This window comes from Callorhinus ursinus, unplaced genomic scaffold (genome assembly GCF_003265705.2).
Source record: "Callorhinus ursinus isolate GAN/ISIS: 27379988/994484 unplaced genomic scaffold, GSC_fseal_2.0 scaffold16, whole genome shotgun sequence".
NCBI classification, from domain to species: Eukaryota; Metazoa; Chordata; class Mammalia; order Carnivora; family Otariidae; genus Callorhinus; species Callorhinus ursinus.
Genome location: NW_027397078.1, coordinates 23354205 through 23379355, shown reverse-complemented (window position 1 = coordinate 23379355; position 25151 = coordinate 23354205). Strand labels below are relative to the sequence as shown.

Here is a 25151-nt window from a genome sequence, read left to right as displayed (position 1 = left end):
GTAAATCGCAAAGCTGCCAAGGTGAAAACCAGACACACCTAAACAGAAAGCTGTTTGTCCAGGAACCTACACCATGGAGGAGGTATCCAACTATGCCAAAAGAAATCTCTTTGGAGGAACAAAACATTGATATTCTCATTGCTAAAGTAAAAACAAAGAAAGATCTTTCCTAACCTTGGCTTAAGAAATGGGTGGAATAGATTTGGGCACCAGAGTATCAGACCACTCACGCAAGTTCTAACCTTTTAATTAAGAATGTAAAGCCTTAAAAACATGACAGTGTTTTGAATAGGGGGATCTGGATATTGGAGCAATGTGTTTTTTTGACAAGGGTAGGTAGAGTTCAGGAAGCTATGTGTTCTTTTATGCAATATAAACGTGTTCACTTATAGTTCCCATTCTTTTATTTATTGAAAGGGGGCAGGCATAGTATCGTAGAGAACAAGAAAATTTCAATCCTGATTTGTTTTCTCTTTATCTCACCATAGCCAGCATTCTGGAATCTCTTTTCAAACATATCCGTTCCTCTTGGTTAAAGGTGATTATTTAAAAACAACAAACAGACCACCTGAAAAAAGAGCACAGTTTCTAAATTTTTGTAATAATAATTGGAAATGTAAATTAGTTTCAATCATGTTCCTTTTGTTCTCCTGGTTTAAAATTACTGGTTAAGGTTATTTTACATTCACAACTGTTAAACAGTGTGTCTGAGCAAGGTGAAAGGAATTAAGGTGGAGTCGTATTGGTGGGCGGGATCTGCCACAGGCCTGACTGCGACTGCCGGCTCAAGTTGCCTCCAACAGCTTCTGCCCACTGGTGCGAGCTCTACAGGGGAGCAATAGTCCAATAAAGATGTTTTCTTTCCTTTCCTTTTATTTTATGTGGTAATGGTTGTGATTGTATGCCATTTCGTATCAGGCTTAGCAAATTCACATCCTTATCGTCAGTTTGCTCTTTTTGTTTCTATTTGGAGAGCCTAGGGTTCTAGCTTCTACACTGTGGATATACCTCCGGGGATGTTACTAGCATTAAAAAGTGTTTGAAGCTCCATTCTGTGGGTGGGACCACAGAACTTATCCCGCGATAACCCTGGAGTATTTTTATGTACTTTATTTATGAGGTTGCTGTATTAAAGTTTACCTATAAAAATACGTTCCATTACTAAGAAACTGAAAACCACTCACCTGGACAGACAAAATTCACAGATCATGAGAACTTGAATTTGTCACCAATCATCTCCACTTCCCGTCCCTCTAAACTTTTAGGATGTTGCTAACAGAAACATTTGACTGATTTCATGCCTTATTTACTCAATATTGGCACAGTGTTTTTTTAAAATACCTACTGCATTCCAGTACCATATTACAGGAAAGTGTATTACTTTTTCTCACTTTGCTGGTTGAAAAACTGCTGAGAAGTGAAGTGGTCTAAGGCAGGAAAGGCGAAGAACAAGGATGTGGATTATCTGCATCCGAACAATTGAGCACCATAGTGAGTATATTCAAGGTGGCGGTGACTCAAGTGAGATAGGTGGGTGGTAACAAATGATTGGAGAGAAACAGACCTGCTGGAGCTCAAATAGAGGCACTTCTGTTCTAGTCATTGAGAATTACAGAACAATTAGAGCTGAGAGAAATGCAGAAAAAAAAATACACTTTTTCATGTCACTGCAACCTGCCAAGGAGTCAAATAAGATGCGGGCATGATGGAGGCTTAGGAACTAAGGAACGGGTCATTGTTGATCCTTGAACTTTCTGTTCAAATCCCAGATAGAGTATGATAGAGCATGAAAGGTGAGACAGAAAAACAAACTGCGGAATAGGATCTAAATCTGTTGAAGCTGGAATGAAGCCTATCTCAGGAACCTGAGGACATTTTTTTTTAAGTGGCGGGAAAGTGTTAGTAGGATATATTATCAAAGGGCTCCCCGTGCTTTGTGACCTAGATGTATAGAACCTGGGCAGGTTTTTTGTTTCTGTTTTTCTGATTTTTTTCAAATATAATTTCTTAAGTCTCAAAGCTCTTTTAAAAAAGTTATAGGAAATTGCTGTTTCCTTTCTTTTAGGTGAAAGCAGTTGAGAGAAAACACATTCATAGCTGTGCGTTTTATTCCAGGGAAAGTCCATTAGCCAGTTTGTGTTTTGTGTAACACTTCTTGGTAGAATGGTGTGGTGTCCCACTGAATGCAGAAGGCAGCCTAGGTAAGCTTTCCATAAGGTCTTGAATACAGGCAAGCTTCATTTCTAATTAAACAAGTGTCTAATACTGTAATTTATAATGCACTTTAAAAAGAAAGGACAAAGAGCAGCCAGATCAGGTTTTGTTGGCTCTGTTTTTGCAGGGCTAGTATCATTCTGGCAAATTGGAATAATGTAGACAAGGAATTAGTGAATTACACATGTATATATGTTAATACCCTCCCTTTTGTTGCTGTTTTTTTCAATTATTATCGCAATTAATTGGCTGACATATGGAAAAGTATATGTACAGTGAGTTCTCACCGAATGTTTTGTTATACAAAACATCATGCAGGAAAATCACGAGACATCTACCATGAGTCTTTGTGTAATGGGTTTCAGTAACTAAATTATGTTAATAGCTACCTGAAATTTCCTGTAAAAAGTCCATACCATTGGGTCCACTAAATGATCTCTCAGTAAGTAAATTACTTCTTATCATGTATTATCATGGTGGCTGGTTAGAACAGGGAGTCTGTGGCTTTTGCGCCTCGTGGCCATGTTGGGGTAAGATACATGGATCTGTTTCATTGACTGAGCTGGCTAGAACAAGATGATGGCCAAAGGTAGTCTGATCAGTAGAACTGAAGACTAACAGTGCTCGCTTTGGCAGCACATATACTAAAATTGGAACGATACAGAGAAGATTAGCATGGCCCCTGCGCAAGAACTGAAGACTAACAAAAACTCATTCTTAACTAATGAAATAGGACAAGGAAGGCATAAATGTTAAATCTGCTTATGCCTACTGTATTTTTCTTCTGTCATGCCATCAATTATAAGACACATGCTGATTTAGTAGTAGCATTTCAGGGGAAAAGGAACTTGTTAGCAAGGATAGCAGCTGTAAGATAAATCTTTGTTTCAGAAACATTAAGATGCAATGATAGATGTGTTAGAATCAAGGCAAGGATATTACAGAGTATTACACTTCAGTAATAGCCAAGGCAAACTGAATGCTTATCACCTGCAAGCAGCATACTTTTGGCCAACACTTTATATGTGTTATCTGTTTAGTCCTCACAGCACTTTCATGGGTGTTTTACAGATGGGGAGACTGAGACCTGGAAAGGTTAAGTGACTCATCCAGGGACTCCACCTACAGTAAATATCAGAGCCAGGATTTGAGGCAGAGTCTGTCCAACTCTAGAAGTCATACAGTTAACCGCTGTTTTGTACATTTACCCCTTGTCTTTAACATAAGATCTTATACCAAAAAGAGAGATTGAGAACCGTCAGCAAAGGCCTCTCCAGATCTACCTCTTCACTTTTTAAAGCAATAACTGACTTCCCCCAGGAAAAAGCAAACAAACAAAAAACACCACTTCTTGAATATTCCTCAGCATCAGTTTTTATGTTTATTGTTGTGTATGTGAGTCTAAGATACTCTGTGAAGCTATTAGTCACTTTAAAACAATTTTCATAGCTACAGTTTCTGTCTTCTAATAGGTTATAAGGTGTATAATCTCAGTACAGATTAACATATAAAGACACTAGAACAAAACAGACTATAGAGGCACATTAAGGATTTGTTGTAGCCAAATTTAATCAAAAAAAAGGTTTAAAACAAACATATGCTACGTACTGTTTCAGACACTGTTGTAAACTTTTCTCTATTTAAACTCTTAATCTGCATTATAATTCTGTGAGGCGCTATTGGTATCCCTGTTTTACAGATGAGGAAACAGACAGAGGGGTTAAATACCTTGCCCCAAATCACATGTCAGCTAAGGGGTAGAACCAGGATTTGAATCTGGTCTGGTTCCAGAGTCTGTGGTCTTAACAACCACACTGTACTTGCTTCATTTCGTCTTTTTACATTTAGTAGTTTAAAATACTTTGGCTTTATTTTAGCACCTTTCTTCTTAAAAATTTATGCTGCTGGCCTCCTCATCCTATGCCAGAACCTTGGGTACTGATGATATAATCCCATCCTCAAGGGGATTACAGTACTTTAAGCAGAACTGAAAAAAAAAAGGAAAATTTGGTTCTATTTCAACTTGTTACTTGTTGGAGAGATAGTAATTAAGTCAGGTCTTTATTTCTTTGCAGTCACTGGTACTGAAGTCTTACCACCCCGTGTGTTTTTTTTTTTTTCTTAATCACTTGCTTACATCATCAATGACTTTTATTTAGAACTACAGGAGTATATTGTTTAGACTTGGCTCTTGAATGAAGTAACCAAAATTTAAAAAGAAAAAAGAAAAAGTCAAATTCTTGTAAGTGCCTATTTGGTTGATTTCAGGGAACTTCCCAAAGGCAAGTGTTTCTAGCTACTAGTTACTGTGCTCACTACCAGTTACTTAGGACTCCTTGTATGCCAGCTACTATACTCTGTTTAACACATACCATCTCATTAAGGCCTCATAATAGTGCCTTGGGGTGGTTTTTCCTCCCAGTTTACAAATGAGAGGAGAGGTTACATGGCCTCTGTGCACCTCAGTTTTTCAATTCGTAAAACAGAGAAAAAGAAAGCTTTTTATGTTCTAATGAGAATTTTTTTTATTATGTTCAGTTAGCCACTGTAGAATTTCTAAGTCCAGATGAAAATTATCTCAAGTGAACATAACAGAGGTCTGTGTGGAACATAAACTTTACTTTTAAGAATTCCCATTTGAGAGGTGCCTGGGTGCCTCGGTCAGTTGAGCGTCCGACTCTTGATTTCAGCTCAGGTCATGATCTCAGGGTCTTGGCATTGAGTGCCGCGTCGGGCTCCACACTCAGCGAGGAGTCTGAGGTTCTTTCCCTCTGCCTCTGTCCTTTTTCCCACTCGAGCGCTCTCTCTCGCTCACTCGCTCCCTTGCTCAATAAATAAATAAATTAATTAATTAAAAAAAAACACCTCACATTTGATACCTTTCCAGTCAAAGGTACAACTCAGAATGAAGGTGAACAAAAATTATAAAATTAAATTGACATGGTTAAACACTGGGTCCCCTGTGCAACAGTGATAAACATTGAAAAGCATTTTATTTGACTTGGTCACTTTATCCTTGCAGCCTTTAGCTGCAGCCCCCAGGCCAGTGCCCTTCGCGGTGGCCCTGTGCTTCAGTCACTTTGACTCATGGTGAGCTGTGCCTGCAGCGTGGCGTCGTGATAGTCTGCGTGAGTGAGGTACCAGGTGACCGCTGCTCTGGTACACTAAGCAAGTATTTCAGGTTGAAAACCAGCCACAAAGGAACCGGTTAACACAGAGAATGACATAGTTGCAAGTGTATGAATGAAAAGTGGCATATTAAAAAGATCAAGGGGCTTAGACACCGAAAACCTGGAATCAAGTCCCAGCTCTGCCACTTACTAGCTGCCTGACCTAGGGCAAGTCTGTAACCTCTTTGAGTCTCAGCCTTCTTATCTGTAAAATGAAGATAATCAGACTAGCTAGTTCATTTATTGAAGATAAAATGGGAGAAAGCATAATGCAAGGGAGACTGATCTGAAAACTAGGAAGTGTCAAATGGATATTAATACATTATGCTAAACTTCATTAAGCCTCTACTTCAGTATAGTGTGATAGCATTCAGATAGCACAGTCATAGCATTCAAGAAATCTCTTGTCAATTTTAAATAGCATGTCTATATGGACTTAACATTTTTATCTCAAGTAATCCTACCCCAGCATTTCACACCAAGATGTGAGATGTCGGGGTGCCTGGGTGGCTCAGTGGTTAAGCATCTGCCTTTGGCTCCAGGTCATGATCTTGGGGTCCTGGAATCGAGCCCCAAGTCAGGCTCCCTGCTCGGCGGGGAGTCAGCTTCTCCCTCTGCCTTTCCCCACTGCTCGTGTGCTCTCTCCCTCTCTTTCTGTCAAATAAATAAAATCTTAAAAAGATGTGAAATGTCACTTGGCAATAAAAAGCTGTAGCCTTCTTGATCCTGCCTGTGAACCATCATTCTACTTTGGACTCTGCCCACTTTTCTAAGAGATTATCAAACTGACCATAACTGCCCCATTCACTGACCAGATCTGGGATTGTGAACAGAGGACTCCATCTTGATGAGCTCTGTAAAATAAGGCAAATAATTCTAGTTTCCTCACCTCACCGAGCTTGTAAGCATCAGATACTTTGAAGAGCATAGCATATGATATAAGTACAAGGGACATGCATAATAAAATGAATATGATCATCAAAGACCTCACAGTGTAGCATCAGAACTAAAACACAAATACCGCTGTTAGAAAATGGAAGGTAAAAATGCCATTAAAAAGTTACAGAGAGTGGTTGACACGAGGAGGGGGTAGATAAATGGAAATGTCCACAGTTGACAGCAATACATTGTTGGGAAAAGACACACCCATACCAGACTCTAAGCTCCTGTGATCTTATACTGTTTCTCTCCTTCTCTGATGTAGCCTTAGCAGCTAGAACAGTGCTGGGCATGTGATAGATGCTCAGTTTGTTGGATGAATGAACCCTGGTCTTTCTGATCAGTTCAGGTGACTATTGGTGTGAACGTAGGCTGACTTGGGCTAACATCCTGTGGCCTGGGTTGGTCATGACTCTCTTGTCCTAGTTTCCTATCTGAGGGCAGGACTTGTTCTAAGATGTTACCTAACCCAGAGTTCACCTTAACATCCATGTCAAATTACAAGGCCAAATTTTCATCCTAAATGTTAAGTCTATTTATTTACAGTAGCCATGTACATTTATTTTAGTAACTCTTGATATTGTTCATCATGGACCCTTAGGAGCCAATTATTAAGATAGTAGAAAGCTGGGGCGCCTGGATGGCTCAGGCGGTTAAAGCATCTGTCTTTGGCTGAGGTCATGATCCCAGGATCCCAAGATTGAGCCCTGCGTTGGGTTCCCTACTCAGCAGGGAGTCTGCTTCTCCCTCCCTCTGCCGCTCTCGTGCACACACTCGCTCGCTCTCTCAAATAAATAAATTAAATCTTAAAAAAAAAAAAAGATACTAGAAAGCTAACCAAGCATTGCAGATGTTAGTTTTGCCTATTTTTTGTGGGTGGGGTGAGAAACGGTGGAGAAAATTTTCATTTCAACAAGGTGGATATATTTCGATGGATATGCCAGGGAAGAAGGACCAGTGACTGCTTTTGCAAAAAAGAAAACAAGTTGTAGCTTTCAGTCTAGTTTAAGTATGGAAAGAAACCCTAGAAATGACCTAATCCAGGAAGCCCTTTTTTCCACGTAAGATTTCATGCAGAACGCCCTTCTGTAAAACAGATAAATGTTTTTTTTTTAAAGGTTTTTATTTATTTGACAGAGGGACACAGCGAGAGGGAACACAAGCAGGGGGAGTGGGATGTCTTAAAATTTCTTAAATGTCTTAAAATTTTGTATGTAGTACATGTGAATGTGCCTATTTTGAATTTTTTACAATGAATATATATACTTTTTTTAAGATTTTTTATTTATTTATTTGACACAGAGAGACAGCGAGAGAGGGAACACAAGCAGAGGCAGTGGGAGAGGGAGAAGCAGGCTCCTGGCTGAGCAGGGAGCCCTATGCGGGGCTCGATCCCAGGACCCTGGGATCATGACCTAAGCCGAAGGCAGACGCTTAACAACTGAGCCACCCAGGCACCCCTACAATGAATATATATACTTTAATCAATGAAATCAAACATTTGGAGAAGCCTGGGAGGTGTAAAAATGGAACACATTTGAAAAACAATGATCCAGTCATATTAGAGATAAGCAAGTTAAAACTATGATCTAGAAGAACGTGTTTTGGTCTCCACATTTGCTTCTTGATATGATGTTATTAATGACATTAATTAATCTGAACACAGTTGACTACCTCAGTACCTCCAGATTTCAAGGGTTTCTCCTACCTTACCTATATATAAATAAATGTTTCTAGGCCATCTTAAGGTTCCAGTGGAATCCAAGGTAACTTATAAACCTTCCTTTCTGTATTACTGTTTCTTCTGGTTTGAAATTTGTATTTAAATTTTCTGTCACGGTATTTATACATGATTATATGTAGGACAGGGGACAAATTCAAATCTTTTGAGTTTTGGGGGGAGGCATGGGATTAACCTAGAAATACGACATTTAACAAAAGGAAAACCTTTCAAGGAAGGGCAACAAATTCAAGAGAGATTCCCAGAATCGTCCTCAGCCCCAGGGAAGACCTTGTGGCCAGTATTTGGGTATTTCACCATCTGCAGTGTTAAAGCCAGCCCTGTCTCCTAAGATGGAAATTGCCATGTGCAGAATGACTTGATAGAAAATGGTGTACATTCTATATAATCTTCTAACTGCAGAATGCGACCAGTGGCACTTACCCTAAAAAAATAAATTACCCGAAATTTGCAGCACATTCATATTCAATTTCATCACAGCAGATGCTCATTAGTATGTTGTTATTAATTGGTATTCACTTTAGGTTTTGTTTAAAATGAAGATAATAATTAGGTTTTAATTACTGCATCATTCGTGGGGGGGTTGTCTGTGGGGAGAGGGATAGAGTGAAATGCTTCTTAAAGTACTGAGATATTTCCTGATGCTTATTCAGCAACGTGTGTTGCCAAAGACTTTGAAAAATTAACTTCATCTTTACCAAAAAATGGGACTAGGATTTTGAAATGAAGAAACTGCTGTGTGTGTTTTTTTAAGCCCGTCGTTATCAAGAACTCGCTGTAAATTGTCTGCTTGATGGACACACTGAATCAGATGATAATGTGCACTACCATTCTTTCTAATCAAATTACCAAAAAGACTTCTTGGAAAAGTAACCCTCACAAGCGGCTGATTAATGAAGTGGTGGCAATGTTTTGTATTAGAACTAATTGAAGTAATCCAAATAAGTTATTTCTGTAGCCTATGGAAATAATTTCCTTTGCAAAGAAGTACAGTGGAGTTGGCAAGCCAGCATTTTTTTTCACCCTCTGTTTTTCCATATTTGCAAAATAGCTAAGTTAATACAGATATTGCGAATAAAATGGGGAGAAAACTAATTTAATTGAGTGGCAGGGAAAGCAAGAAAGCTTGGCTCAATTCTTTCATAATCAAGACTAATAATTTATATAAGGCTTAAAGGTGTATGGAATTGAGGGGTGCTAGAATTCTAAAAGCGTATCTCTACTAAAATACTAGAAATAACAGTTTTTAATGCATTCATAAAAAGGTGGCATTCATATTCTAGAGTTTAAACATATTCCTTAATTAAAATTTTCTGGAGCACATATCATGGGCATGATATTGGGTTTTCCAAATATGCACAAATTCAGACCCTCTGGAAGCTTACAGACTAGTTGGGAAAAGTACAGGATCTGTGTGTTGGGTGCTTTCCTTGTGGTATCTCATGATCTTTACAACATTCCTGACAGGCTTATTTGCCTCATTTTACCAATGAAAAAATTGAGGTGTGACTAGGTTAAGCAGTGTGTTCAAAGTCACCCTAGCCTTTAAGTGATTCAGTCTGACCCCAAAGCCAGTTTGCCCTGGGGAGATACACACAGGCTACATTAGAAATCATTTCAGGGGACTAGTGTTGTATCATTAGGCAGTGTGTTAAGGTTCAGTGAGAGGTGGGAGACACGTTCTGTGAATCCCTTCCTTCCACAAACATTCATTGAGGGCCAACTACACTCCCTGCTCCGACCTAGGCACCAGCAGTACAAAGGGGAATACATAGAGTCCCTGCCATCTGGAGCTCACATCCTAGGAGGTACAAGGTTGATCAAAACAGTGAGGATTACCTGGAGTGTGATCTCTGGGCCAGAGGGATGCAGAAAACCATTGGGACCTAGAGGAGAGGCAACTGGGTTTGTCAGGTAGAAAGTGAGCAAACCAAATGCTGGAGGCTTGACAGATGACCGTGAGGAAACTGATGACCGTGAGGTCTGATGAGGTAGGTAGAAAGCTAGTGGTTGTTTAGGCAGGGCTGAAAGGATAGGCCTGCCAGGAGGGGCAGAATTCCCTGGGCCAGTGTCAGAGTAGGGAAGGAGCACAGGGCCTGTGTGCCTGGAGCAGGCAATGGTAAGGAGTGGGGTGCGTGTGGGGCTGGCCTGGCATTGGAGGGGCATGCAGAGACCTCTTGAATAGGTCTGGTGGTTGGAGCTCTGTCTGGTAGATGGTGAGGGTACTAGTAGGGATTTTTTTTTTTTTTTGAGAGAGAGAGAGTGTGCATGCAAGTGGGGGGCAGGGTGTAGAGAGAAAGAGAGAGAATCCCAAGCAGGCTCCACACCCAGCGTGGAGCCCAACACAGGGCTGAATCTCACAACACTGAGATCATGACCTGAGCCAAAGTCAAAAGTCAGCGCTGTTAACCGACTGAGCCACCCAGGCACCCCCTAGTAGGGATTTTTCAGCCAAGGCTGTTGTAAGGCGATTTTCCATTTCTAGACTTGTATCTTAGGGTCTCTGTCAGTGCCAGCAGGGTTTAGAATTTGGGATCTGCTTCATGCTGTGATGCCTGGAGTAAATTCTATCCTCAGCTTTTGCAAAGTAATGGGGTTTGAAACACCGTTGTCGTATTTTAAAGTTCTAGTCAGTGCTGGTTTATTTGTGCTCATGGTAGAAGAAGAATGATAGTCATCAAAAATACTTTGGGGCTATATTTTGGGAATTGGGACAGCCCATTTTCCTTCCTGATTGATATTGTTGAGGCTTAAACCAAATGGATTTGACTTCTGTGAGTATATACTAGTTAATGTGAGAAGGCAGGCCTTGCATGTTCTAGGTTGTATGAGGAAGGTATCTTGAGGTTAAGATTTTGCTGTGGATAATCTCTAGGGTCATGAGCCACACTCTTCATACCTCAAGGAATTCAATTCAGGAGCAAGTTATGTTTATTTTCAAGTTGATGAAGAGGTAGTTTTAGCTAACTTCTACTCTTATCCCTACAAATGAGGGGGAGAGAGAGAAGACTGGTTACATTGCCACACAACAGTCTTAGAAAGCTAAAATAAGAGATCATGTGTTGTCGAACCAGTTCAAAAGAAAGTCAGTTGAAAATCAGTACTGAGCCCACTTTGGAAACAGTTTGGCAATTGCTACTAAAGCTGAACATATGCATGCCCTGTGACCCAGCATTTCCATTGCTGGGTATTATAATCAACAGAAATGTACACTTACGTGCTTCAAAGGCACGTACAAGAATATTCACAGCAGCACCATTCCTAATAACCAGAAAACTGGAAACCACCTAAATATCCATCATCCATAGAATAGATAAGTAGATTGTGATCTATTCATTCAGTGGAATACTTCATGGCAATGAGAATAAAACTCTTTTTACATGCCACAACATGGGTGAATCTCACAAACATACTGTTGAGCGAAAGAAACCAAAGAAAAAAAGAGTGAAAACTATGTAATTCTATGCACATAAAGTTATTGGGTTTTTTTTTTTAAGACAAATCTGTTGATGGGGAGAGCTAGCAGGGGAACAAGGGGAGAGGCTTCTGGGATGCTGGTATTGTTCTGTTTCTTATTATGGGTGCTGATTACAGAGAAGTGTTCACTTTGTACATCAAACTGCACACTTACTATTTGTGCACTTTTGGTGTATAGATTTTAATTCAACAACAACAAAAAATACAAATTAGGGGTAACACTGGCCTGTATTTATGTAAGACAAAATATGTCCATCCTAATCTTGAAATAACTTGCTTGGACAAGCAAGCATCTTCCTCAAAAATGGTTCTCAGGAAATCTCAGGCTATTTTGGTTAGTGTAAATTCCTTTATCTCAAGCTAGGCTGGAGGGATACAAGTCCATGGTTCTAAAAGTATCTCCAGTACAGGTAATATATAGCACAGCGATTCCCATCTTAGACTACCCACCAGAACTACCTAGAAGCCCTTGAAAATGCCAATCCCCAGCACTCCACCCTGCATTCTGAGTTAGTTCCAGGAGTGAGGTCTGAGCTTCAGTATTTTTTTTTAAAGCTCCCAGGTGATTCTTATGTGCAGTCAGGTGAAGGACCACTGATCTAGAGGCTCATCAAAAATCTCAGGAGAGAGACCAGGGATTATAAATAAATGGAAACAGAACTACCTTTTCATGTGAGGGTACGTTGGCTTGGAGAAAGAATGAAGTTTGCATTGTTTCTGATGTAATCCACTTACGGGATTTTAAAAAATGCATTAGAACCAGGGGCATTAAAACATTTTCCTTTTCCATTCATTTCTTCCACAATATTTGCTAAGTGCCTCCTCTGTGCCAGGTATATCAAAGTGGAATTCCTTCCCTACCCCCATGTATGTATGGGACCCGCACTTATTACTCTGTTAACACTCCGAGCATCCAACTTGAATGCAGAGTGTGATATACACAATAGCTATTTCTGCTCAGCATTGTCCTTACTAAATCACAATCGGCCACTTTGGTGCATGATGTTCTAAGTATAAAGGAAGACTGAAAGAAGCCTAGGCACCGTGTTGAGTGCAATTTTCAGGAAAGAGCAAGAAATCGAACATTTTAAACCAATAAGTAAAAGCTAGAGAGAGAGAGAAATGTTAAAATATCATCTTATTTTCCTGAAGTATTTTCCATCCAATCTTGTACAGTCAAAATGAGCATTTAAGTGTGGGGAAAAAAACCCGCTGAACATCTCAGAGAAGACTAGAGGGTGTCAGGTTTCTTGATTAGAAGAATTTATCATCAAAGGCAAAAGAGAAAAGATGGTAATGATAAAAAAAGCCCTCCAAGTGATCACAAATTAATGGTGCAAAATCAAGAAAACAAAAGTAGGTGTTATTCTTGTTCATTTAAACTGTAGTTTTCTCCATTTCATGTGTGTTCTTTAAAACCACTTAATTGTATTTGACATTGAAAATCTAATAGGGCCTTTTGTTTTCAGCCAATTTACTAATTGCAAAATATGTCAGGAATCAAAAGGGCAGGAAGTGTTGGTATATTTTTTAAAAATATATAACTCCTTTTTAATTTTTTTTCCTATTTTCCTTATCCATTTAGGCAGTGACTTTCAATTAGCCTGCCTACTAATATCAGGTCACTAAACTCCGTGGCTGACGCTTTATTCCTTCATGTGGGTTGTCACTCGTTTGCTTCAGTTGGCTGGCAAAGGTTGTTGTATATCCATTACCAGCAACACAGCACTTTGCATTTCTGAATTGACAAGCAGCTATATTGACCCAGCGCTTATTATGGGTCAACAGCTGCGTTAACCAACGGAAGGACTGAGGGGCAATTAAAATGAATTGGCAAAAATATATCTTCCTAATTTACTCCAATTTGTTATTTATGCTAACATTGTATGGCTTCTATGGTGACACTAAACAGAATGGACCCAATAATGGCAATTAACATAAAAATATAATGGCTAATCAAATTGACAGCAACTGTTTCTCATCATCTCGACACACAATACATTATCAAAACAAACTATTATGAAGGAGGTAATTTCAGTGTTCTATTCAACCTGCAGCATGTGTGCAGTCAGGGAGATGTGTACCAGCAATTACTGCTGAATCTAAAAAACTAAACAAATAACTTAATCGCTGTCGTCCTCCTTTTTTTTCCCCCAGGAAGCAGTAATCAGGATTCGCTAAAAATAACTGGTGTATAATAGTATAATGATGATGCATATTGTAGAATAGCTAATAAGAAATAAAATAGGCTTCTAGGTGTATACTTTTTAAAATAGGTTCAGGTAAAGAAAGAGAGACTCGCAGAAGGAATGAACACAAAAAAAGACAATAGCTCTGGCTGATGAATAGCTCCATATGGGTTATTCCTGCAGCCTAATATTTATAGATACTCTTTATAATGGCCAAAGATGTTTAAAATAGACTAAATTTAGTAACAGATTTTGTAATACACTTAACAAGAAGGTCAGTCTTTGAGCTGTAATTGAATTTCAGTTACTTCTGTACCAAGTTGAGTTTTGACTATGGTTTTTTATCATTGATAGTGAGCTAGGATCCTTGGATCCAATACTTGGTTTCCCAAGGGATTCCCTTCAAAAATAATGCTGTTTCCGTATCCAGTTGTAGGTAGTGGTTTTCCTTAAGTTCCTAGTGGTGTGCTAGTCTGTGGGTGCCACCGGAGCCTGCTGCATGGATTGTACGAATGACTTGGTTGTCATGGTCATTCATTGATTAATTCATTCAGCCAGCATCTATCTGTGGAATGCTTACTGTGTGAGTTAGCTGTATGTATGTTTGTCACTGGTACCCAATCTGGCACACAATAGCTGGTCATTGGATGTTGGTTGGATTTCATGTTCATCCAAGGCAGCAAGTGAGAGCTGATAACGTGTTTGTTATTTGAGCTTCTCATTTGAGAAGTTCTGAGGGTTCAGTTGTTTTCCACCTTGGTAGGACACCCCCACTCCCAAAGAAAACATCAAGCTCTTGCTCATTGTCCTTCAGCATGAGGGTTTCCCAAGTATCTAACTTCATAGGAAGAAGGAAAGAAAGTTCCTAGGGCAGTTGATTTTAAATTAAGAGAAATGCAGTTGAATGCGATTCACCATATAATTGTTACTTTAGTTGTTGAATTGGCTGTGTGTGTTTTTTCCCCCGCACAGTGTGAGGGACGGTTGCTTAGGAGAACACACAATGACTCTAGATAACCCCAGGAATATCAGTGTTCCTTATATGTTTGCTGAATGAATAGTAGTTCGGGCACATCTCCTATGATGTTGAATTAGAACTTGCCAAAGTCACTAAACATTTGTTTTGACGTGGGTGGGATGAAAAACCTCAGTTATTTCATTTCCCCCAGTATCTCTAAGAGGTCATATGTTGCCCACTTAGGATTAGCACAGAACAAGTGGTTAAAATGTTCCTCGAGACTATGTTTTATTTACCATGTCGTGTCTTTGAGCCAGTCCCTGGCAAGGGCCGTAGATTTCCACAAGTCATAAAATTGGGCTCATAGTATGGCAGTGTATGTTAAACGGTTTTCAGAAATTGTTTAACTTCTTGCTACCACGGACAGGTCCCAGTTAGGAAGCACAGTACCACTTTTCCCAATTAACAGTGCAAATTGTCAAGGGTGCATAGGAATTTGCAATTTGACAAAATCAGTTTTTTGACAGCAGGGGTAATCAGTCAGCAGCTTCGCAAGTAGTAATCTGTGATCGAAGTGGCAGGATTTATTCTGAATTACTAAAGGTATGTATGCTATATGAGGGGGACAAATCATTAGTATGATTCCTTCTTATTCAACCCCCCTTCTTTAAAAAAAAAAAAAGCTGCTTGATATAGAAGTTGAGAGTAGGGAATACACTCTGTTGAGAGTGATCTCCGTCGCTCCCCTCGCCAGTAGTAGTATTCATTTATTTTCTGTTCTATTGCAGTATTCTGACAAGTCCCTGTACACCCAGCTGTGCTTTTACCGGTACATTTTTGATGCGGACTGTGCACTGGAGAAACTTACTACCGATCATGAGAAAGGTACGTTAAAATACTGTAATTACCTTTGAGTTTAAAGTGGAAATTTGCATCATAAAAGCCAGACCTACTGTCAGGCTGTTCATGCAGCATCACACCGCTGTCTCAGAAGCAGGCCGTGGGGGCCCCTTGTGAGCACAGGCTTCCCCTGCATGAGGGGCGGTGGTATAGGAATCCCCGGCTTTGGTCCCCACAGCCTGTCTCACATTGTTCTCTATTAAATCAGGGCTTTGGGGGAGGAACAGTACAAAAAGGACTCTTTAAATGCTGTATTTTGAAAATGCTATTTTCTATAGAGTTTAGTAATTGTAATAAAGTAAGCATAGGCAACGTGATCATTGGACCTACAAAAACCAGACATTACTACAGAAAAATAGACCTGGAGTGTGTCTCTGCTGTTCACTAAAAGCCTAGGTTCGTTTTGAAAGAGAGGCATGAGGTGGAGTTATTTATTGACTCCATCCTAAGAGAGCATATCTGCACCTTCGCCCAGATGATTGGGTGCTGCCTGTAACCCTCACGCAGGACTTGCAGGCACTGTGGAATTTAATGGGTCTGGGAAAAACTTTGTTCCATGACAAAGTATTTGAAAATGTCTTGACAAGTGCATGTTTTTTTTTTCCTCCTACCTGAAAATCCCATTGACAACTTTTCTATGACCTGTAAAGAATAAAAAAGGCATATATCCACATTTTTATTATTAGTTACCTGCAGAGTGTTTATGTTGTTTGTCAGTGAATATCAGTTCGACATTTTGTTGGTCAGTATTAAGGCTGGAGGTAACCTTAAGGACATAAACCTAAAAATACTGCTGGATTTCCTCCTGTAAGAATCTCCACACTGCCCTTGATTTGGTCTTACTGTTTTCAGTGCTAGTCATAATTGACCAGTTTTTTCCATCTACAGGATAGGCTAAAAATTATTTTTTAAAGGTCTTGACTTAATTGGTTTTGCTGTCCTTGGATATAAAACAATTTACCGACAGATGGAGGAGTTGGTCCAAATATTAGTTTCTTGTTTCTGGATGTTCACCAAGAACTTGGGCTATGGCATATTTTCAGTGAATTAGTAAAATTTATGTAATGTGAAGAAAAATTTCTTTTCATTAATAACTGAGTTCTTTTTAACTTCTGTTCATGGCTCATGTCTGGCCCATGTTTATTTTCAGTATCATTAATAGCTTTTTCTCTTTTACCCTTAAGGGCCTTTCCTTAAAGGCATTATGAGTTGAGAGAATTATGTATGGATTCTCTGATGAATACATTGTTTCTGTCTGTTTGTTACCTCTTTCTGGGTATCAGTATATTAAAAGTTGCTCCCCCTTTACTTCTTTCTGAACCTAGCCATTTCAGATTGTTCCCTAGATATCTTAGACTCCAAGGGGATGGACTTCTCTTCCAGACATCTCCAGAATTCTTATCTGAGGCAGCTAAATCAGTCTCATGATTAGCAGTTTTCAAAAAGTCTGTTGACTCTTGGAGACATGTAGGAGTGATCTGGAAAGTCACTGGAGACTTACTGTGGTTTTTTAGAGGAGTGTACATTGCTCCCCCAGAAAATAAGAGGGAATAAAATAGCTACTTAGAAGCTTCTTGCTTGGCAAAAGGGGAGAAGTATTGACAGTATCTATACCCTCACACAATTTATTGTGGTTCTATTTCACAAGTTTAAGAGTTGGGATGGTTTTTTTTTTTGTCATTTGCTTCTAATAAGTACACTATCCAGGAGTTCAGGGTCATAACGGCACTATGTGTGAGTTATTGACAGGTTCTTTCACATGTCAGAAGGCTAAAGAAAATAAACTAAGAGAAAGATACTAAATGTATGTGTCACAGAAGGAACTTCATGAAATGTTCCAAGAACCTTTCATTTTATTTACAGAATTTTAACTGTGAAACTATTTTTCCTTTTAGCTTCCTTCTTATTTACTATTCATGAGTTGCACTTCAGGAATGAGTGGATTAGTTGAAATTTACCTGCTCAGGGCGTTTTCAGATCACTCAGTAATATTAAGAGGTACTAGGGTATTTGTTAGTAGGGGGATATAAACTGAAACTCTGGGTCGTGCTTATCTGTATTCCAAGATCAGAGGTTTACTGACAAGTGACATTTGATAAGTTACCCCTTAAGAGTCAGTTGGGGTGTGGCGCCTGGGTGGGCTCAGTTGGTTAAGTCTGACTCTTGATTTCTGCTGGGGTCATGATCTCAGGGTGGTGAGATTGAGCCCTGCTTTGGGCTCAGCGCTCAGCAGGGAGTCTGCTTAAGATTCTCTCTCTCACTTGCTCCCTCTGCCCCTCCTCCCCTCTCAAAAAAAAATGAATTGAAAATCTGTGGGATCCAGAGGGCAAATATTTTTATTCAGTTTGGACCAAGGCCAGAACACCAGTAGATGTTACATCAGAAGTCTTGCAAAGAGTGACCATCATTACACACAGTTACATTATTGAGAATGGAGTCTAAGTATTGTCTGTCAACAAGTGCCCTGGATTGGGTGTGTGAGGTATTTACTGTCCGTACTTAGCAACATTTCCTTGACTAAGATTGTTTTACCATTTCCCTTTGTAAAGCCCATATTTTAAGGGTTGTAACTGGATGGTGGTTTTAATTTTTGTTTGAAACTTGGCCATTTGACTTGGAAAAATCACAAATTATTTGAAAGAAGTTTATTTTTATGGTAAGAAGTAGCTCTTGTCAAAGCTTTTTCCTGTGCTTTGCTTTCAAACGAAGGTTTACAGACCATTAGTCCATAATGTGAATTAACCCCATTTGGTATTTTTCCTTACCTTTAAAATGCTAAAGGACTGTTATTCACTTTGGTGAAGTGTTTACTGCATATTCACTGTAACTACCTAACATTTTAAAAATCTTATTTCTGTAGGACTTTGGCTTTATTATTGTAACTGCTCCAGAATGTTACACAGATGGCATAATAGACCCAAAGGCAGTTTTAGAGAAACATAGTGGCAATGTATGAGGTTAAAATCCATTTCCACAATGGCATCACATAGTGGTCCCGTTTGACTGCCTCATCCCATGGGGCCTTGGCCGGAGTAGGGATAAGTGAACAGTTTGGGGGAGATATGAATCCATTCAAATCTTGTCCCAGTTGTCTAAATTAAGTCTGCGGGCGCAAAGAGAGTCTCTGGGTTTTCTCACCTGAACTTTTTAATTTTGTTTATTCAGCAACGGTAAAAACAGTACATACATATTTTCACTTATGTGTTGAGTGCCATCCCAGATGTCAAAGGAACTAAGATGGCCAAGGTTCCCTGCTCCGGAGGAGCTTACAGTTTATCGGAGACAAATTCAGCAGCAAAGTGTGATAAACCACCAATCTGGTCAGGTTGTTATGGAAGCAAAGAAAGGGAGCCACGAACCACCTTTGTTTTTAGTAGACTATTTTTTAGAGCAGTTTTAGGTTCACAGCAAAACTGAATGGAAGGTACAGAGATTTCCTATGTACCCCCTCCCTTGCTCCCATACCGGTACAGCTTCCCTCATTGTCAACATCCCCCACCAGAGTGGCACATTTGTTACAATTGATGAAGCTACATTGACAGAGCATTATCATCTACAGTCCACACTTTACCTTAGGGTTCACTCTTGGTATTGGACATTTGTTGGACAAATCCATAACAACATGTATCTACCATTGTAGTATCATAGTGTACTTTCACTGCCCTAAATTCCTCTGTGCTCACCCTATTTATCCTTTCTTCCCCACTATCCCCTGGTAAGCACTGATCCTTTTACTGTCTTTGCAGTTTTCCCTTTTCCAGAATGTTATATATTTGGAATCCTATAGTATGTAGCCTTTTCAGATAGGCTTCATCCATTTAGTAAAATGCATTTTAAGTGTCTTCTGTGTCTTTTCATGACTTGAATTTCATGTAACTTTCATGACTTGTCTTTTTAGTGCTGAATAATATTCCATTATTTAGATGTACCACATTTTTAAATTTTTTCTAAAGATTTATTTATTTATTAGAATGCAAGTGTGGGAGGGGCAGAGGGGGAGAATCTTCAAGCACACTCCCTGCTGAGTACAGAGCCTGATTCAGGGCTTGACCCCACAACCCGAAGGCCATGACCCGAACCAGAATCAAGAGTCGGATGCCTAACTAACTGAGCCACCCAGGTGCCCCAGGATGTACCACATTTTAAGTATCGATTCACCTACTGAAGGATACCTTGGTTTCCAAGTTTCAGCATTTCTGAATAAAGCTGCTATAAACATTCATATGTAGGTTTTTATATGAACGTAAGTTTTCAACTCCTTTGGGTAAATAATAAAGATCAAGGAGTTTGATTGATGGCTCATATGGTAAGAGTATGTTTACTTTTGTAAGAAACTAACAGACTGACTTCCAAAGTGGCTTACCATTTTGCATTCCCACTGACAGTAAATGAGAGTTCCTGTTACTCCACATCCTCACCAACATTTAGTGTTGTCAGCGTCCCAGATTTTGGCCAACCTAATAGATCTTGTTGTGGTTTTTTTGTTTTCTCTTTTGAGGTAGGGTGGAGGGAGAGAATCTTTTTTTTCCCCCTAGGATAGAGAGGTGGGGGAGGGGGAGAGGGAGAGAGAGAATTCCAAGCAGGCACCATGCCCAGTGAGGAGGCTGACAGGGGGTCTCACAACCTGAGATCATGACCTGAACCGAAATCAAGAGTTGGACACTTAACTGACTGAGCCACCCAGGAGCCCTGGTGTCTTGTTGTTTTTTTGTTTGTTTGTTTGTTTTTGGTTTTTTTTATACTAGCAAGCCTGGGTTTTTTTTTTTTTTAATTTTATCTATTTGACAGAGAGAAAGCACAAGTAGGCAGAGAGGCATGCAGAGGGAGAGGGTGAAGCAGGCTCTCCGCTGAGCAGAGAGCCAGACGTGGGGCTCGATCCCAGGACCCTGGGACCACGACCTGGGCCGAAAGCAGACGCTTAATGACTGAGCCACCCAGGCGCCCCGTGTCTCGTTTTAAGTTGCATTTCCCTGATGACATACAATGGGGAGCATCTTTTCATATGTTTATTTGCCATTTGTATATCTTTGGTGAGATGTCTTTGGTTCATTTGTTTTATTTTTTTCTTTTTTAAAAAAATTTTTTATTGTTACGTTAATCACCATGACTCATTTGTTTTAATTGGGTTGTTTTTTTATTGTTGTGTTTTAAGAGTTCTTTGTAGGGAGCCTGGGTGGCTCAGTCAGTTGGGCGGTTGCCTTTGGCTTGGGTCATGATCCCGGGGTCCTGGGATCGAGTCCTGCATTGGGCTCCTTGCTCAGTGGGGAGCCTGCTTCTCCCTCTGCCTGCTGCTCCCCCTGCTTGTGCTCTTTCTCTCTGACAAATAAATTTTTTAAAATAAATAAATAAATAAATTTTATTTATCCATGCTGGGCGTGGAGCCTGCTTAAGATTCTCTCTCTCCCTCTGCCCCTCTCCCCCTTAAAAAAAAAGAGAGTTCTTTGTATATTTTGGATAATGGTCCTTTATCAGATTATGTCTTTTGCAAATATTTGCCCTCAGTCTATGGCCTTTCTTTTTATTCTATTGAGCACGAATTGCCTTTTAACTTTAGTGTTTGATTTTACCATATTCCTAAAACAAAACAAAACTTTTTCTGTTCCTGTTCTCTTCCCAGATGCTTATCTCCTCTTACTCTCTGTCAGCTGTTTGTAGTAGGATGCTATATTAGTTTGCAATGCCTGCCACAACAAGGTACCACATACTGGGTGGCATAAACAATAGAAATGTATTTCCTGCCAGTTCTGGAGGCTAGAATTCTGAAATCAAGGTGTTGGCAGGGTTGCTCTTTTGAGGCCCGTCTCCATGGTTTGTAGGCAGCCATCTTCTCCCTGTCTTCACATGGTCTTCCCTCTATACACATCTGTGTCCTAATCTTTTCTTACAAGGGCACAAGTCCTATTGGTTTAGGGACTGCCCTGGTGACTTCATTTTAACATAATTACTTCTTTAAAGACCCTATCTCCAACTATAGTCACATTTTGAGGTACCGGGAGTTAGGACTTCAACCACCACCACCCTGCCCCCCGTATTATTTGGTGGGAGGTGGGACACAATTCAGCCAGTAACAGATGGTCTTCTTGGTGAATTTTTCCATAAACCTCTTTCAACGTGTTGTGTTTCTCTCTGTCAGAATTGAAATACCAGGTTTTAGGACTCTGTTGAAGAAAGCAATTGAAGCTAAAGTATAAAGGTTAGCAAAAAGATGGTGCTGTAACCTTAGCCTTATGAAAAGCATTTGTCAGGAAGCCCAGTTTCTCAATGGAGTCTCTTTAGGCCTAGAAGGACCATTCTTCAGTTCACCCCTGTTTCTTGCCGAAGGATGTGGCCGACCACAGCCCACCAAGCAGTGCCTGTCAAGGTTGCTCAGGTCCTTCACTCCTGTCAGTGAGGTGAAATTTCACTCACTTCCCTTCTCACGGTTCTCACAACAACCCCGTGAGGTGGGAGTGGATTGTCCCCCACTATATTGATGAAGAAATTGAGTTCTCTAATACAGGCTTCCTTCCTTTACATTCCCAGCACACCCTTTAAGTGCCCTTCTCACAGGACTTACCCTGAATTGTTTTATTTGACTTTCTCTTCCACTGAGTGCATTGAGGCAGAGGGTTGTATCTTGCTTATCTGAACTTTGCCGTTTGGGGCCAGCCCACTAAATTTTCACTTCAAGGATATTGGAGCAGTTAGTCCTAGGAGGTAATTCTCTCCATGAATGGAGGGCAATGTGCATTAAAAATTTTAGATCTTCCTATATTGCTTGGCTTGACTCAAGTGTGCTGTAAATTAATGTAACTGAAGTTCCTTAGACATTTTCAGATTTAGTATCTGTCGTTTCAGCTCTTTGCAAGTTATGCTGAAGACAAGTACATTGTGTCTCTCATTTCACTGATGCCAAATTTGAATTGAATCAAAAGAATGTCAAGTCACTTAACTAGTAAGTGAGCCAACCTGACTGCTCCTCACCCACACTGCCCCAGAATCCTGTTCTTTCCTCACCCTCAGCTAAATAGTTACACTCATGAAATGTACTAATAATTGTATTACTTTATAGAAAATGAAGACCCAAAAGAGAGACAACAGCTAGTACTGGAAAGTGAAGGAATCTAGAAAAGTTGTTGTTTTTTTTGTTTTGTTTTGTTTTTTTAGTGAGAAAATTAGAGTTCTATGAGAGAAATTATATGCTTTAATGTCTTTGGGCATTTGAAGATTTCTGAGGGTCTCAAGACAGATCCCTTTTCAGTGTTGAGAATTTCCCCTATTTTCCTGAACTGCTGAAGTGAAAGCTGGAGAGTTTTATTATTGCTGGAAGTACTGAAATAAAAGTAGCAAAGAGCCCCTGGAGTCCTCTCTAAGCCAGTTGACAGTCTTAGAATTTACTTTGTTAAATCCTCGCAAGAAGACTGTCAGACTGTCTGGTCCAGTTCTTCTTGTACCACTTTTTTAAGTCCATGGCTTATCCTCCTGAAAAAATTGTCAAATTTTAGAAATGAGCCTTTTCTCTGCTTTTAATAACTAATAACAGGTAAAGCACACAGAAAACAATTCACTCCTACCAGATACATAGAAAAGGAGAAAGGTCAATTAAGTTCTGATCCACCCTTCTTTAAATTATATTTTTTATAATTGTGAAAAATTTTTTTTAGAAAAATAGATTTTGAAATGGGTAACTTACAGACTCCATTTTCCTTTTATTTCATTTTCTTACAAATAAAAAAAAATGACCTGAGGTGGTTTGTTTTTTATTTTTTTAACTATCCCTTTAATTAGTTGAAGTGAACTTTCATCATAGGAGACTAATGTGGCAATTCAGAACATAGCTCTCTTTTTATGATTATGAAGTGATTGTAGAAACACATAAAGAATTTTGATAATAGAAAAAGTGGTTCATATAACCCTGACCTTCTGAGGAGGGTTGCTGCTGATGTTATTAGACATTACATAGTTTTAATCTTTAATGATTTAGGGAAATACTGACAATATGTTAAAGTCCAAAACTAAGCAACCATTATGATACTAATTTGTAGCTTGTATGCAAGGTGGAACAATTAGTAAGAAACCCTGGAATTGTTCAGTTGTCATCTCTGGTTGGATTGGAGGTAATTCTCCTTTATACTTGTATATACTTTCGAAATTATATAATCTGAGCATGTAATGATTATCTAGCAAGAAACAAATTATAAACACTGAAATTTTACAAATAAATGTTTTACAGAACTTGAAATAATTATTCCAATAATTTAGCAATTGAGGGAGAAAATACCATACAGAAGAACGCAAGTCCACTTTTTCTCTGTGCATTTTTTTTTCCCAAGTCAAACCAAAGACCTTGTTATTCACAATGTGATCAGTATACCAGCAGCATAGGCATCACCTGGGAGCTTGTTAGAAATGCAAAATATCGGGTCCTCCCCAGACCTTCTGCTTCAGCATCTGCATTTTAACAAGATTCCCAGGTGATACCTAGGCACATTAAAGTTTGAGAAGCACTGATAGGAGACAGTCTTCACTCTTAACAACTGAAGCCTAGTCCCATTTTATTCACCCGTTGGTTAGGTCCATACTTTTGGCAAGACTTTAAAATGACAAGTATGCAAACTACAGAAGGCCTACCCAGGTTTACGGTCGAAATGGCATGACAGCCTGGTCATTTGAAATATGTTTTGTAATTAAGCTTAAAAAATGTAGTGGCCTGACAAAGGCCAGGAGAGGGGGCAAAAAAGCAAGGAAGCCTGAGTTCTTCTGCTTTGTTTCTTCTTAACTAAGTAAGAAGAAAAGTAAAGGAGAAGTCAGTTAAGATTTTCAAAATGGCTTTCAGCTTCTCGGGATCAGTGGCTTGTAAAAGAGAGAACAGGAATGCAGTTCTACCCCACCTGCATCCCAGGGCCGTTCTGTATGTACCCGGAGTGGCGGGCACTCAGCCGCCATGTTCTGGGCCTCATTACAACATTGGTCTAACACATTTGCAAAAACTTCAAGGCATTGAACTAGAATTTTTTTGGCTTGAAAACAAGATTCTATTTCTTATATTTTGCTACTCTAAAGTTTACTTTGGAATTTACTTTTCCTTGTGTTGCTGAATTTTCTGTTAGATTTTTATGCTCGGTACAAGAATGACAACATTGATAATTTTCCAGTGGCAGCATGGAGTTTCATACTGCTTTGTTTTTCTCTCTCAGTACTGCCTATTTAGTTTTTGTTTTGTTTTTTAACTAAACATGACTTTGCAATGTGACAGAAGAGAAACTACATTTTCCAGGAAATTGTCACCATAGTTGCTTTGCCTGTAAGTGGAAGTGTCTTGTCTCTGTACATTTTCTGTCATCTTTAGGATAGCTAAAGTACTATATGAAAGTTGCCATATATTTGAGCAGCAAACTTGCGGATTCTGGTAACGTTCCTTTTCTCTGAGCCCATTTCTGTAAATAGGCATTTAACGTTTTGCACTTTTATGTATGTATGGACTTACAGACATGCTGTGATAACAGATATATTATTAGTTTTATAAAATCCTTTCCTGTTACATCTTCTCAAGTGGGCAGGTTTCTTTTTTTTTTAATTTTTAT

The 25151-nt window shown here is 39.4% G+C and overlaps 1 protein-coding gene and 1 pseudogene across 4 annotated transcripts in view; both read left to right on the top strand.

Annotated features, from left to right (window-relative positions):
* Nucleotides 1–25151, top strand: part of POLA1 (DNA polymerase alpha 1, catalytic subunit) — a 299784-nt gene that overhangs the window by 215963 nt on the left and 58670 nt on the right. For all 4 annotated transcript variants that reach the window (XM_073901954.1, XM_025857680.2, XM_073901952.1 and 1 more), the window contains one exon: nucleotides 15477–15573. In XM_073901954.1, the coding sequence (XP_073758055.1) occupies nucleotides 15477–15573 (97 nt within the window). The remainder of the gene's footprint in view (nucleotides 1–15476; nucleotides 15574–25151) is intronic.
* On the top strand, nucleotides 2835–2933 carry LOC112813048 (U6 spliceosomal RNA; annotated as a pseudogene).